Source organism: Puntigrus tetrazona, chromosome 12 (assembly GCF_018831695.1).
Source record: "Puntigrus tetrazona isolate hp1 chromosome 12, ASM1883169v1, whole genome shotgun sequence".
In the NCBI taxonomy this organism is placed as follows: Eukaryota; Metazoa; Chordata; class Actinopteri; order Cypriniformes; family Cyprinidae; genus Puntigrus; species Puntigrus tetrazona.
In genome coordinates, this window is record NC_056710.1 from 13,325,145 (window position 1) to 13,339,649 (window position 14,505).

A 14,505-nucleotide genomic window follows, 5' to 3' on the forward strand; every position below is an offset into this window, starting at 1 on the left:
TGTTGTTGTTTTTGTTTTGTTTTTTTAATCGAGACATTCAAAGAAAACTGGCCTTTAACAAAACTGACCATGTAGAACTTAAACTGAATGGCAGTGCTCCACAATTCACGGTTAATAGTTTTTCCCCCCATTGACTCAAGAAATAAAAGCATGAACATTATATAATAAAACACCAGCAACAATAATGCTGGTCCAATGTAAGAAATAAAATACCCATGCCTTTCGAAGTATAAAATCTTTTTTTCCCCCAAGTGCTGACTTGACTAAACATGGTTTGAAACCACTGATACAATAACTCAAACAGAACTAAATAAAGAAACTGACAGTGGCCATTAGTTTTCAACTTGACACTGAAGATCTTGTTGCTATTGGGTTCCACCAACTTGTTTCACAAGGAGGAGAATCAATTTCTCGATGTGGTCAATCTGAAAGGGGAAAACATTTAAAAGCTAAATAAAAATGACAGTCTAGTGTATGCGTCAACTACGCATATTGGTCACAAGTTATGTTTGCAGATTTCCCAACCTTTTGTTTTAACTCAAGACAACAGCATGTTTGAGGACCTGGAAGAAAGAGGAAAAAAAAAAAAAGTGTGTGTGTATATAGACAAGAGTACATTTGTATTTTAAAGTTCTTCAGTGTAAATCACTTAAAATGAAACCAGGAGTTGGTCATGCACTAAGCTAAACCATATAATATTTCACCTTTCATTGATTGCAAATGTCACACATATACATATATACACACATATATAAAAAAGACTCTGTTTATAAGTTTCAGTCTCAAAAATGAAAATAATACCCACCATTGCCACTTTTTGTGCTTGTAACATTGTGTGGCTCAGTGCATTCCACTGCAGTCATAGCCTTGAACATGTTTTCTGAAATCAGACATAATAAACGTTTGACAACTGCTCCCCTGGATATGATGACAAGGCTCCTTTTAAATAACACCTTTGCGTTACAGCTGAGAATACCAGGTGGAACAGCACCTGTGCATCACAATTTCATTGCTAGAGATCCTGGGCAAATTCCTGCACAAGCCCTGTAAATACCTACATTAATACACATCTTGACAACATGAATCCTGCTTCATGTTTAATTCCTCACCTGGTTCTTCAAGCCTGCTGCTAGCACTTGGAGGCAGGGCTTGATCTTCAAGGTGAGGTTTCTCGATGTTTGCAGATTGAGGTTGATCTGCGGGCTTGATTGAGCTGACAGTTTGTGTCTTCCTCTGATCTACAACCTTTTTATCCTCAACAATTACAGGTGACTTTGAGCTAGACTTGCTCTGACCTTTTTGCATAGCTCCAAGGATAATGGAATTAATGTCCCTGTCAGACTGACCAGACAGCTGGGTAAGAGTTAGTAGGTTGGAGGTCCCATCAAAGCCCTGCAGAGATGCCAGGACGCCACCACTCAACTGAATCCCAAAGAGCTCCAAAACTTCAGTGGGCCACACTGTAGGGAAGTTCTCTTTGCCTGTAAAATGACAGGACCACAACTATGACTCAACATATTTAAAATAAGAAATCCAAACCTGTCCTCTGACCTTCAAGTGTTTTAACATTGGCAAAGATTTGTGTAGATGAGTGTAGGCTTACCCGCCAGTGCACATCTAACAATCTGGAATGGATGCTGCAGAAGTTCTTTGGTGATGGGAAGAATACTGGAGACAGGGATGGTCTCCATGTTCCCATAATCAGCATAAATTACATGCAAATGCTTGCTTGTAACCTCCAGAACAACAGCTCGGTACCAATTTTTATCACCTGAATGATCAGAGTTGAATTTGACTGGTTTAAGAAAGCAACCAATTAATTCTTACCCGCTGCTTTGATAGGACTGCTACTGACCCCAAACTTTTGAAAAGAAGCACAAGTAGACTATGTAGATTAATAACACAACACATGTATAATTGATGATTCTACCTATATAACCTGGTAAGAGTAAGCTATAGATGAAAGTGAAACTGACCTGAGAACTGTGCACAACAAGCAGCTCCTGGTAAAGGGTGGCACTGATTGGGGATTGACTGCTTGCTGCAGTACTTTGCAACATCATTCATGACAGTCTTCAGACCCTCTACATTCACTGGGGGGGTAGAGAGGGACAAATCAGCTGAATGTAAATCATTCTGATGGCCATGCAATGATAGTTATAGTATAACCATTATAATAGCTGCTCTTGTTATAAATTATTTTTCAAATGCGACGAGTGCACACCTTGTCCGGGATTCATTATGTAAAAGAGACTAGGGCTGATCACTGCTGCCACCCTTGGTTGAAATGTGTCAGTGCAAGACAGCTCTAATGTCTTCCAGTTCAAAGGAAAAAAGCCACCTAGGTGAGAGTAAACTTAATTACACACAAGAACAACTTATTGCATATTACTAGCAATAACAATTTAAAAAAAAAAAAAAAAAAAAAAAAAAAAAAAACTGATAAAATACAAGGGAAAAAAGTTTTCGCATCAGTTATGCTAACTGGTGGGCCGCGAGGTTGTCAGTGTTGGGGAAAGTTACTTTTAAAAGCAATGCATTACAACATTGTGTTACTAATTACATCAATTTCCATATAAAAAAAGTAACCAAGTAATGTGTTCAGTTACTTATTAAATATGAGCAGGGCTTGATTGTTTGTTTGTTTTTAATAAATTACTTGAATTAGAACTTATAAATCATTAAATTGTTCACAAATGTCCAAAAAGTTTCTATATTTTTCTTATTTAAAACTTGACTCAGCAGAAAAAGGAGAAGTGAAATGCACGACTCGCCAATGGCTAACTTACTTGATGAGGTTGAATCTTCCGTGTCTTTGGCAACTCTCTTGTTCAATTTCAAAGGCTCTTCAGCAGTTGGATTCTGATAGATGGGTTTAAGAGTGGGCAGATCCTCAATCTGACTGGTCGGTTTAGCTGGCTGCACTGGAGATTGTTTCATCTGTCCGTAAGGTTTAGCTAGGTGCTCTGAGATTAGCACAGCAGCAATGCTTTGTCCAGAGCTCTCCAGCTCCAACCCATAACCCTTCTCAGTGATAAACATTACTTTGCCACTCAACGGCTGACCAGCACAAAGACCCTGAAACTTATGCACTGCCTCTTTTGTCCACTGACCCTCCAGTGGTTCCACCCCTGCACACACACACACAATACATTTTATTTAGAGAAAACATACTTGAATATTGAGAATACCAAAGCCTGACCAATATTTTATGTATAATAAAAATCTGATATTGATGTGTGTAAAATATATCTAAATATGGCTGCCAAAAACCTATATTAGTAGGGTTCTGGAGAATGAAAAAAACCAACACAGTCTAAATTATTTATAGACAAACAGACAGCAACAGAGAAAGCAAACCTGCAAGCCAGCAACGAATTGCTTGGAAAGGCAGTTTGAGCAGGTTTGGTGTGATGGCCTTGAGATGTGTTGCCTCCACATCACAGGAGTTACCATAGTCGACAAAATAAACTTTGGCCTTATCCTCCCCACACACTTCTAACACTATGGCCCTGTACCAGTGTGCATCTCCTGCAAAGAGCAAGCACAAATATTGATTTTAATTTCTTTTTATAATTTATTTAGCAAGGATTAGTATTGCACAGGGGTGGAACGTTTCGGAAAGATTTATTTTGCAACCCAATGATATTGAACTAAAACAATCATACCTACCCCAAACTTTACACAACATTTCTAGGCTCGTAAGTATAGTCTCAGCTGTCAACTTTTCCGCTTTCAGTAAATTAAGTTTTGATTCAATAGAGGGGGAAAGAAATTTCTCAGTTTTCAGTTTCTTTCATTGTAAGTGCATTACTGTAAGCATGGGGTTTGCTTCTGAAAGATGAGTCAGCATCACCTGTAAAAAGAGCACAGCATGGTTCTCCCACAGTAGGGGTGAAGGAAGCTCTCTCCGATTCACAGTGCTTCATGAGCTCATAGGACAGCTCTGTCAGGATGTGTGCACCTGCAAGACAAATAAATACTTGGTTTCAAACATATATATAATGAGTCCCACAAAGCAGAAAGAATAACATTAATTGACAACCACACCTGCTTTGCTGTAGTTGTAACAGTAAAATTCATCAAGGCTTTTGAGACTACTGATTACCAGCTCCACCTTTTGGCCATCAAAGGGAAGTTCAGCACAAGACCACTCCATTTTTTCAACAACAGGTGGACTGAGAGCTACAATAACATAAAACGAGTCAATAAGTCAATAAAAAAAAAATGTAAAAAAAGTTAATACAACTATTCCTCACTTACAGGCCAATCCAGGGAAGGAGGTTTGAGTCGGTTCATGCTTCTCTGCCTCTATTCTTTCAATGGCAGCATAACCCATGTTAACCAACACCTCAGCTGCATTGGTCTGAGGGTCACTGGACTCGTCAATCATCGACACCAGAGCCCTACCATCTTTCTTACCCAGTATCTCTACCCGAATGAAGCGGTTGCATACTAGACGTTTCACCATCAAAATAACCTCTTCTGACCAGGTGCCTGTGGGACACTTTATACCTAGAGCAATAAGAAATGTTCAAGCGTTAAGATGAGTAATTGACAGATCAAATTGTTTGGGTGAACGAACCCTTTAAATTAATCACAAACCATTAGCTCAGCATATAAAGATTTGCATGGACGGACAGTTACAAATTAGTGAACACTGTACTGTACCTGCTAGAGAGCAAGGGATTGCTTGAGTTGCCAAAGCCAGCAACTCTCTGCTGATTGGTCGTAGGCGGTTTAAATCAACCTCCTCAGAGTTACCAAAGTCTATGTATCCAACACACACACGATCTTCAGAAGAATAAGCCAGAACCTTAGCTCGATACCATTGGTTGTCTTCTGTAATACATGGAAATCAGTTCAGTTTTTTGTGAGAATGACAACTATAGGCATAAATCAAAAATTAAATAAGAAAAAACTGGACTGACCAGTTTGTTTAATGCAATTCCAGCATCTATACCCATTTTACAAGCAAGAAATAATATAGCCAAATTATAATTTCACTAGACTGACCAGAGAAGAGTGAGCAGCAGATAGTTCCTGGTGCAGGTCTGAAGTTCTCACTGGCCGGAGTTTTTGAGCAGTGCTCCCTTAAATTCAACTGCAACTGTTGGATTACACCTAAATACATGAAGTTTGCATCATATACTGAACCTATTGTAAGAACGGCATGCTTTTTTTTTTTTTTTTTTGGAAAAAAACAAAAAAACTACAACAGATAATGCTAAAACACTGTAAGAAAGCTTAGAGGAAGAGTTCAGCCAAAATTGAAAATTACAGCAGATTTTACACACCCCAAAGACATCCTAGGTGTATATGAATTTCTTCTTTCAAACAACTTTTTTTTTTTTAAATGTATCCTGGCTCTTCCAAGCTTTGTAATGCTTGTGGATAGTGACATTTATTTTGAAGCTCTGTAGATTGGATATACCCACTAAATACTGCAAGGTAAAACTAACCTATATGCTTTCAGGCGGTTATCATGTCCTCTGAAGCAGATTGGTGGGTTTTTGTTACAAAAATATTACTAGTTTTCAAAGTATAACCCAAATACCTGACTTCCTGCAAATGACCGCATTTTGGCTGATTTCTGCCTCGACACATGAAATAATCTGCATCATACATTGAGTCAAAGGTCAGCCAAAACATGTTCTTAGGGACTTGTACACGCCTGTTTGCAAAAACCCATTGATCTGCTTCAAAGGACATGTGATAACCCCCAAAGGTGTATAGGTTAATTTTACAGCCGATAACAGATTTACAGAGCTTCAAAATAACAGTCACTATTGATGAGCATAACCAAGCCTAGAAGAGTCAGGATATTTTTTATTTTTTTAAAACTGTGTTCGTCTGAAAGAAGAAAGTCATATACACCTAGGGTGGCTTGGGGGTGAGTAAAACATGCTGCAATTTTCATCTTTGAGTGAACTATTCCTTTAATATAAATTGTTCTTTATAAATCAAGGAACGCACATAAGCAAGGATGCATTAAATTGATCAAAGGTGACAGTAAAAGATATTTATAATATCACGCGAGATTCAAATAAATGTTTCGTTTCTTCAAAGAGAAAATTATCAGTATTCACAAATACTAATTAAATTAATAAATCATATGATTGTTTTTACTATGCTTCAATCCAATAAATGCAGTTATTAATTGCTAAATAAAAACAAATTAAACAATGTATAGTAACCACACGTAGTAATGATATCGAGATAAGTGTTTTAAATTGAGTTACAGAAAACTCACTCGTATTTTCAAGCTTTTGACAGAGAATTTCTGAGGGAGACTGGAGATGGGTGACAACAGCAGTGAATGCGTCACCCACTCCCTGAATCAAAGGCTCTGGAGGCCTGGCATCAGAGTTCTCATTCTTTCCTCCAGACAAGCGTTTGAAGTTCTCAAAGGATGCCGTCATCAATGAATCTGAAGGAGGATGCAGTAGAAGGAAGTTAAAAACAAAAAAATGGTCAAAAATTTCATGAAAGACGAGAAAGCAGCAACTCACTGATGTCGTGCTCAGTCTGTGGTTTGACAGAAACATCTTCCTTTACAGCATAGCCCTGCTCTATCAGGAACGTGCTCATGTATTTACCTGTAATGCAAATACAGATCTTCTAATTAATTCTTGTGGGTTTCAAACAAAGCTCTCAAAACAGCCACTGCAATAAAACATGAACACCCTACCAAGAGTGCTTAGAGGAACATCTACAGTAAGCAGAGCTCCATCATTCATGATATCCAACACTGTGAAGGTGAGAATCTTTCCAGCAATTAACTGCCTGACAGCAATAGTGCATTCGCCTGTCCAACTTCCTGTTAGAGGCTTTACCCCAGCAACACAACACTGCAAAGCCTGTCAGACACACAAAAGCAGCTTTGGCAATGGAATGGTATAGAAACACCATCAAAATATTAAAGGATTTTAGTAAAGTATTATACAACGGAGATGCAACTCACAAATGGTGGTGCAGCATCGATGCTGTCAAAGAGAGGCCTTATGTTGTCAAACGTAACATTCTCCTCATTTCCAAAGTCGATGTAGAACACACTGGCAACTCTGCGGGCTACATCTACTGACTGAACCTCAGCTCGATACCAGCTCTAAATCAGCATGAAAGAGACCAGACTGAGCAGTAGAATATTCCCTAAAGTCTATGTTTTGGGATAGATAATTCCATAAGTCATGTTTAGCATTGCACTGAAACATGGGAACACTAATGCCGATTTCACAAAATAGTAAAATCATTCAGGTTCTGACAAATGGAAAGAAGAAGAAAAAAAAGGCTCACCTGATCAAATAAAAACTTTACACCACAGAGCTCCCCAATTTCTGGCTTGTACTCAGCAGCAAATGAAGTGCTATAGGCCTTCTGGAGCTCTTTGGTGATGTTTTTCAGTGACTCCATCATCTCTACTGACTGCAGGTGAATGGAAAATTTCCCAGGGTTCCTCAGATCAATTACTGTACCCTGAAAAAAGAAACTCTGAGCCACAATATCGGTTTATGGGTCACAAAGAAATGTAGACCTAAACTGAAAAAGTACCTGTATTTCAGAACCTTTAGAAACAACATTCTTGCGCAAATCACGCCGATACGTTCTCTTTAGCTGTAAAAAAAAAAATAATAATTTATACATACATGCATACATGAAAAAAAGGGATTCTCACTTATTGAATTAGACAGAATAACTAACTATTGTAAATATAAGTCAATATAGCAACCAATTAAATACCTTAGCTTGAAGCCCACCAACTCCATTTCCACTTGGAATAGGTGTGGATTCCTTAGTTTTCTCACTGCTTGGAAAACAAGTATATTTTTACATTGTGCTACCAACATGCAAATGACAGTAATAGAGAAAACATCCATTCTAGTACCTGGCAACTTCTGGGACGCTAGCCTTGCAGACATGTCGATGAGCTTTCCAATCCTGAGACTGACAAGCTACAGAACAGTAGCATGTTTTTTTACAACGAGTGCACCTGAAGTTTCCTACAAAGAATACGAAAAAAACAATTACAACTGACCTACTCATTCTGCTCATAAAAAAAACAATCTAAGAGCAATCTTAACCTTACTAAGACTTGTGTTTTAAAATTAATAAAGAAATTTATAAATAATAAATACATTTTAAATGCTCTTTTTCTTACCATGTTGGCAGATTTTTTTAAGCAAATAATTTTTACAGTGTGGCAAAAAGTCATGAAATCAAGCAGAGCAACCTACCCTGGTGACTGCAGTAATTGCACAGCTTTACCAGCGGGCCCACCATAGACCCTGCTGTCTGTGGGGGAGATAAAAAATCTCCACACTGCAGAAAAATTAAACACTTTAATTACTACATAATGCTTTCTGCTTAAGTGGATAGTTCATCCAAATGTTTTTATTATTTACTCGCCCTCAAGTTGTTCCAAATCTGTATGAATTTATTTCTTCTGCTGAGCGCTAAAGAAATTTGTTTTTAAGAATGTGGGTAACTAAACGGTTTCTGGTCCCAACTAAAATATACATATAGGTTTGGAACGATTTGATATAAGTTACAAAAAAATGCTTAGGGTTTAGGTGCACTCTCTTTAAAGCCTGAAGAGAAAAAAAAAAAAAAAAAAGAAATACTAGGTATTTGAATTTTTAAACATAATTTTGAAAAAACAGAAATCACATACATACCTTCTGACTATTTTTTGCAGAAATCACATTCTCCTTTCGAGCGGCATCACCCAAAGGACCTAAAGGTGAAAAAAACAACATGCTCTAGATGCATTTTTAAAAAACATAAATGTGTCATTTTAAAAATATTTAATTCACCTATACCATCTAGAATGTCACTTGCTAGACTTTCTTGAGCAAGCTCGTGAAATGTTGGTGCTGGGCCTCTAGGAGTAAGGTTAGGTGAACTTGGTCCAGTCGCAGGTCTCCTCAAAGGGAGATTGGGTCTCATCAAGGTCTGAGTAAAGGCGCGATTCATTCTTCCTCAAAGTTACTGCGGGATGAAAAACACTGTTAAACGGTACCATTGGTCAATGTGTGAATGTTTAAGACTACGCGAAGCTAGTCACTTCTGCTCCTGAAGATCCAACTTCCTGCAGAGTTTAGCTCAAGCTCTGCTACAGTAAGGTTACACCCGTCTGTCATTTTCAAGCGAACCCAAAGACCTTCATTAGCTGGTTCAGGTGCGTTTGATTAGAGCTTCAGGTAAGTAACGGTTTATCTCAAGCAAGCGAGACGCACGTGGTGGTTCATGTATGCCCTGGAATACTTCTGCTTTTGTATAAATATCACAAGCCTATCTGACATAACACTTAAAATACAGTCTCTGTACCAATTCCAAAATATTGTACAATGCATATATTTATGGTAGTATTCATTCGGAGAGCACCCCGTTGCTGTTCAGCTCACACGTGGCTTGCTAGTTTAACGACAGCGCACGCTTATTCCTCACGTATCCTACACCCTCCATTTTGTTACGTTTGTTGAGCAAGACTTAATAAGGTATATGGATAAATGCGCAATATGAAATTTACCGAGTATATAATCGCGGATGTGAAGAATATTCCTCACTTTGGACAGGATCAGGTCACTTCGCGGTAAAATGCACTCTATGCGCGTGCTCAATTGAACCTCGTTGTGACCTAAGGACTTCACGTGACTGGGGAGCTTTTTTTTCTCGTAAAAAGTCAATGTTGTGCAATATATTCCGTCAGATACTCACATTTTTTTATAATGAATTTTATTTTTTTTTTTTTTTATGAATGTATAAAATCTGCACAGGTATCGCAGACGATAACATTTTAAACATTTTTAAAAAGCATAAAAAAACATAAATATGGTAGATTTTAAGTAAATATAGAAGTTTAAAGCAATGTGTATGTCTCTCTTATAAAACAAAAACAAAAAATATACACACAGAACACACATGCACTGGACATGACTGAAGGCTTTTTTTGGTTGTTCTTTTCACACTAATATTTTTTAATATATTAATACAATAAACTTTTTTAACAAAAAAAACTTTTTTTTTGAATACCTACATTTCTAAATGCAATAATCACTTAAAATTATTTTGTTTTAAATATTGTCATAATATCTTTTTCTCTTGGTATTAAATTCACTACTTAGCCATTTGTACAATTAAGCATAATTTCACTTACAGCTCCTTAATTATGCCAAAATGTACGTACAGCTTCCTCCAAACGAACATTTCTACATATAGAATATACACACAAATGTAAATTTATGTATTAATTTTGACTGAAGACTTGTTGCAGACTGAAACTGCCACAAAAATTCCAGTGAGTTCTGGACAAAGCATCTACAGATTCTTGAGAAAAAAAAGTTACAACAAAAAGAAACTGATTTGTGCTGCATCTGCATGGGGTTTGTTTAACTGGAAAAACCAGCTGTTGCAGAACGTGGAAGTGGTTGCAAAACAGTGCATTTGGCACTAAATGGACGGTCCTGTTGAGAACTCTTCAAACTTTCATCATAAAAAGAGTTTTGAAACAGGTAAGACGAAGATTTACTTCAATTTTTCACAATTCTTCTTTTGGCTTGATGCCTGTTTGCTTTTTAGAGTTAACCGCGTAGGAATTAAATTTAACTAGCAAAATTACTTCAGTTGGGTGAACAGGAAGAATGACCTTATTTAGCATTTAGCCTGTGTTTAGCATTAAAACAGGCACTTATAAGTGTTTTCGTTAATATACCTTTGGAAGCAAACACAGATGTTACCTCATTAGCTGTTCTCAAAATGAGTCAGAAATCTCATCGGGAGCACTTACATACTATACATTACACATTTTTCTTGCATTAATGTGACACGGATGGCCAGACCACTAAATGTGACTTTATTCAGGGTTCTTATTTTTGCTTGAACAGGACTGAGATAAATATACAGACGTCCATTTAACAATGAACAAACTGAGAAGAAGAAGTACTATCAACTTAGTGAAAGAACTGGATGCCTTTCCTAAAGTTCCAGAGAGCTATGTTGAAACGTCAGCTTTTGGAGGGACAGGTGAATTTTTCACATTTGCTGTCTGAATATTAGAGATTAGCAACAGTGCATGACTTTTGATTCTCTTCCCAGTGTCACTGATTGTATTCATCCTCATGGCATTTCTGACCATCTCCGAGTTGTTTGTGTACCAGGACTCATGGATGAAATATGAATATGAAGTAGACACAGATTTTACTAGGTGCGTAAATATTTGTCATGCTTGCATTTGCATATTAAGATTTTGTCAAACACGTTTTTTAGAGAATTTAAAAGATCTGGCCTGTTTTTTGTTTTTGTCTTGTTTTTACAGTAAATTGAAGATAAAAATTGACATCACAGTTGCTATGAAATGTACAAGTAAGTAGCCTATATCTTTTATGCATTGTATTTAATTAATTAATTATTTTATTATTATTATTTTTTGCATTTTAATGCCATTGTGTATTGATTATTTTTAATGAAGGCATCCCATGTTAAAGCCCATGTTTTTGTATAGGAGTGGGTGCAGATGTGTTGGATGTTGCTGGGGCTGTCATTGCATCAAAGGAACTTAAATATGATGATGTAAGTGACTTCAAGCCATCTGCTACATTTCATATTTCACTAGACAAATAACCATAACCCATTGTAACTGTTTCGGTTTTTTTTTCAGGTAAGCTTTGAGCCCTCTCCAAAGAAAAAAATGTGGTATCAGTATGTACAACATCTTTTTCAGTTATTCATAATTGAAATTATAGTATATATAAACAATTATAATTTAATATATATGTATGTGTATATATATCCACATACGGTAAGTATTTATCTCTGATTCTTGTTTTTAAGGATATTACAGCAGATTCAAAACAGACTGAGGGAAGAGCATTCACTTCAAGATGTACTCTTTAAATCAGCGCTGAACGGATACTTTTCTGATCCAGTTCCACAGTAAATAATTATTATTATTATTGTATTTAATCCAACATGTACAGTGACTGTTAAGCGTTTGATAAAACATGATTGAGCTAAAGCCTTACCTTATCTAACAATTAATTTCACGGTTAATCATGCAGTAGACAATTAATTGAACATTTTTTTCTTTGCACAGAAATGGTTCTACATCCAATTTCCAGAATGCATGTAGAATACATGGGCAAATATATGTCAATAAAGTGGCGGGAAATTTCCATATCATATTGGGCAAGTAAGTATATGCTTTTTTTAGCAACAGAAATACAGTTATAAAGATGTCTTCTAAGAAATTGTTTCTGTGCTCATAGACCAATTGATACTATCAGAGGTCATGCCCATTTTGCTTCATTAATCAAAAATGAAGGTAAGTTTTACTTTTAAGTTTTATTAAGTGAGGTAATTATTTTTAGATTTCTCAAAATATCATTGGAACCAATGTAAAAATTGTAATTAAATTACATGCCCGTCGGGGCACAAACCATTTACTTTTAAAGACATATTTCAATACCTTTTAATTTGTCTTGGAATTCTTTAGATGTCCCCTAGAAGGAATTTTAGAATTCACATGTAAATTATTAAATTAACATTAAAATGTTTTCTAATGCAAATCCTTATATTTACTTGTCTTTCTCATTTCTCCAGCTGCTCTTAACTTCTCACATCGAATAGATTATTTATCTTTTGGAAACGATGCTCCTGGACACATCAATCCCCTTGACGGCACCGAAAAAGTTACATTAGAACGTAGGTTTTTTTTGTTATTTATTTCGATGTTTGTCCAACATAACCCACAGCACAATATGCAATCAGGGTCAATATTAGACTGCTTTTATGTATGCAAATAAGCATATAGGCATGCATTTAAAAGTAGATTAAGTGGAGCAAAATACTTACCAAGACTTTGATTGTAAGACGTTTTCTTTCCAGAAAATATGCTGTTTCAGTATTTTATCACAGTTGTGCCCACCAAGCTGCACACATCAGGTGTTTCAGTGAACATGCACCAGTTTTCTGTTACAGAACAGGTAGGTTCTAGGGTATTTGTACAAGTATTTGTATGTGTGTGAAAGTGTGTGTTCCTTACGGTCATGTTGCCTGTTATATAGGAGCGTCTTATAAGCAATGAGAAAGGCAGTCATGGTATATCTGGGATCTTTATTAAATATAAACTGAGTCCATTAATGGTGAAGGTGACAGAGGAGCACATGCCTTTCTCTGTGTTTCTTGTGAGACTGTGTGGCATCATTGGAGGAATCTTTTCTACTACAGGTACTGTGAATTTCACAGATCATGCAAAGTAATATCAGACTAAATTAGTTACAGTAATGTTTATGTTGTTTATTGTAGCCATTTTCAGTATAATTAAACACCTCAACTTCATAAAACGCATTATTGTGTTGATGGCATGCAATGATTTTTGTGAACATAGATAGCAGAAGTCGTTAGCTTTTATAGGTTTTTCTTTGACACAGGTCTGCTGCACAGATTGATCGGGTATTTTGTTGACATTGCCTGCTGTCACTTTAAACCAGATGCAGATCAATCCCAGGAGGTGAGTCACTACTAAGTCACAATGCATGATTTACTTTGGTTAAAAAGTAAAACAAATTATAACTATGTATGAATTATGTTCTGATCTTACTAATTGGGTTTTGTGTTTTTTAAGGTCATCCCTGATTAGGACCCCTGGTACGTTTACATGTATTTATTTTGCAGAGACATAAAGCGACAAGTGGCATAAAAAGGTCCTGGACAGTAGCCTAGAAACCAACATATTATTTTGTTTACAACTGCAATTACATATAACATACCATTTGCAATGCTTCATTTGATTGTAGAGAACAATTGGAAAAATACTTTTTTGCTGTCAGGTTGCAGTCATTCGTTTTTATTTTTTATTTTATCAATGATAAAGTGGAGAGTAAATAATAAATAAAACTTGTGACAATAATTAAACATTTTAATAAATAAATATACAGTTGTGATGGTGTTTCCTTCTGCAGTATCTGACAGTTTGAACCTTTTGTAAGAGACTTGTTACGAGTCCCTCAGTTGTCCTGTGTGAAAACATTTCTCAAAATCATAAAAAAAAAGCTGGTGATCATTCAGATTTAAGAATCAACCATATCCAAACTTTTGAACTGGGTCATTTTCAAAAAAATTCCTTTTTTCCTTGTGGACTATATGTACTGTAAACATCTTGTGAAATATCTTATTTATCTTTTTCAAAACAATAACATGCATTTTATATAACCCCCCTTTTATTTTGGTGAAGTAACATTTTGTATACTGTAAAGTGTATGTAAAATTTTGACAACTGTATACTTCAGTAATGTTAAAAATAATTAGAATTATTTGTATTCATGTTGGTTAACTCTGAAAAAAAGCATGCAACTAATTGTGAATAATTATTTTAATCGACTATAATGAAAACAAGCTTTTACAGATCACCCAAAAATGCATAAAGGCTATTTTTTTCCATTTATGAAAAAATTATTAGCACTTGTGTGATGTGATTTAGAATGCACATTTAATCAAAAGCAGAGCGAT

The 14,505-nt window shown here is 36.1% G+C and overlaps 2 protein-coding genes across 6 annotated transcripts; one reads left to right on the forward strand and one right to left on the reverse strand.

Moving 5' to 3' along the window:
- Positions 1-8: 8 nt before the first annotated feature.
- On the reverse strand, positions 9-9,648 carry tdrd1 (tudor domain containing 1). Of its 5 annotated transcripts, none has more exons than XM_043253061.1 (26): positions 9,530-9,648; positions 8,814-8,988; positions 8,676-8,734; positions 8,235-8,319; positions 7,886-8,000; positions 7,741-7,807; positions 7,552-7,614; positions 7,297-7,476; positions 6,965-7,108; positions 6,692-6,860; positions 6,513-6,599; positions 6,254-6,430; positions 5,017-5,124; positions 4,672-4,842; positions 4,264-4,515; positions 4,051-4,185; positions 3,857-3,964; positions 3,361-3,531; positions 2,790-3,131; positions 2,225-2,341; positions 1,977-2,093; positions 1,604-1,771; positions 1,110-1,481; positions 806-880; positions 526-563; positions 9-449 (listed from the first exon to the last, which is right to left on the reverse strand). In XM_043253061.1, the coding sequence occupies exons 2-26, from the start codon at positions 8,971-8,973 to the stop codon at positions 366-368; spliced, it is 3,564 nt and encodes a 1,187-aa protein (XP_043108996.1). In that variant the 5' UTR covers positions 8,974-8,988; positions 9,530-9,648; the 3' UTR covers positions 9-365. The 5 variants fall into 5 exon arrangements, with proteins under 5 accessions (XP_043108996.1, XP_043108997.1, XP_043108999.1 ...); XM_043253062.1 differs by lacking the exon at positions 9,530-9,648 and adding an exon at positions 9,065-9,176; XM_043253064.1 differs by lacking the exon at positions 9,530-9,648 and having other exon boundaries at positions 8,820-8,976.
- Positions 9,082-13,921, forward strand: si:ch211-225b10.3 (endoplasmic reticulum-Golgi intermediate compartment protein 2). Its single transcript, XM_043253067.1, has 15 exons — positions 9,082-9,200; positions 10,274-10,511; positions 10,884-11,022; positions 11,095-11,203; positions 11,315-11,361; positions 11,501-11,568; positions 11,657-11,697; positions 11,830-11,931; positions 12,092-12,187; positions 12,264-12,319; positions 12,598-12,699; positions 12,883-12,980; positions 13,062-13,224; positions 13,428-13,507; positions 13,622-13,921. Exons 3-15 carry the CDS (start codon positions 10,917-10,919, stop codon positions 13,634-13,636), a joined length of 1,083 nt encoding a protein of 360 aa, XP_043109002.1. The 5' UTR covers positions 9,082-9,200; positions 10,274-10,511; positions 10,884-10,916; the 3' UTR covers positions 13,637-13,921.
- Positions 13,922-14,505: the final 584 nt, after the last annotated feature.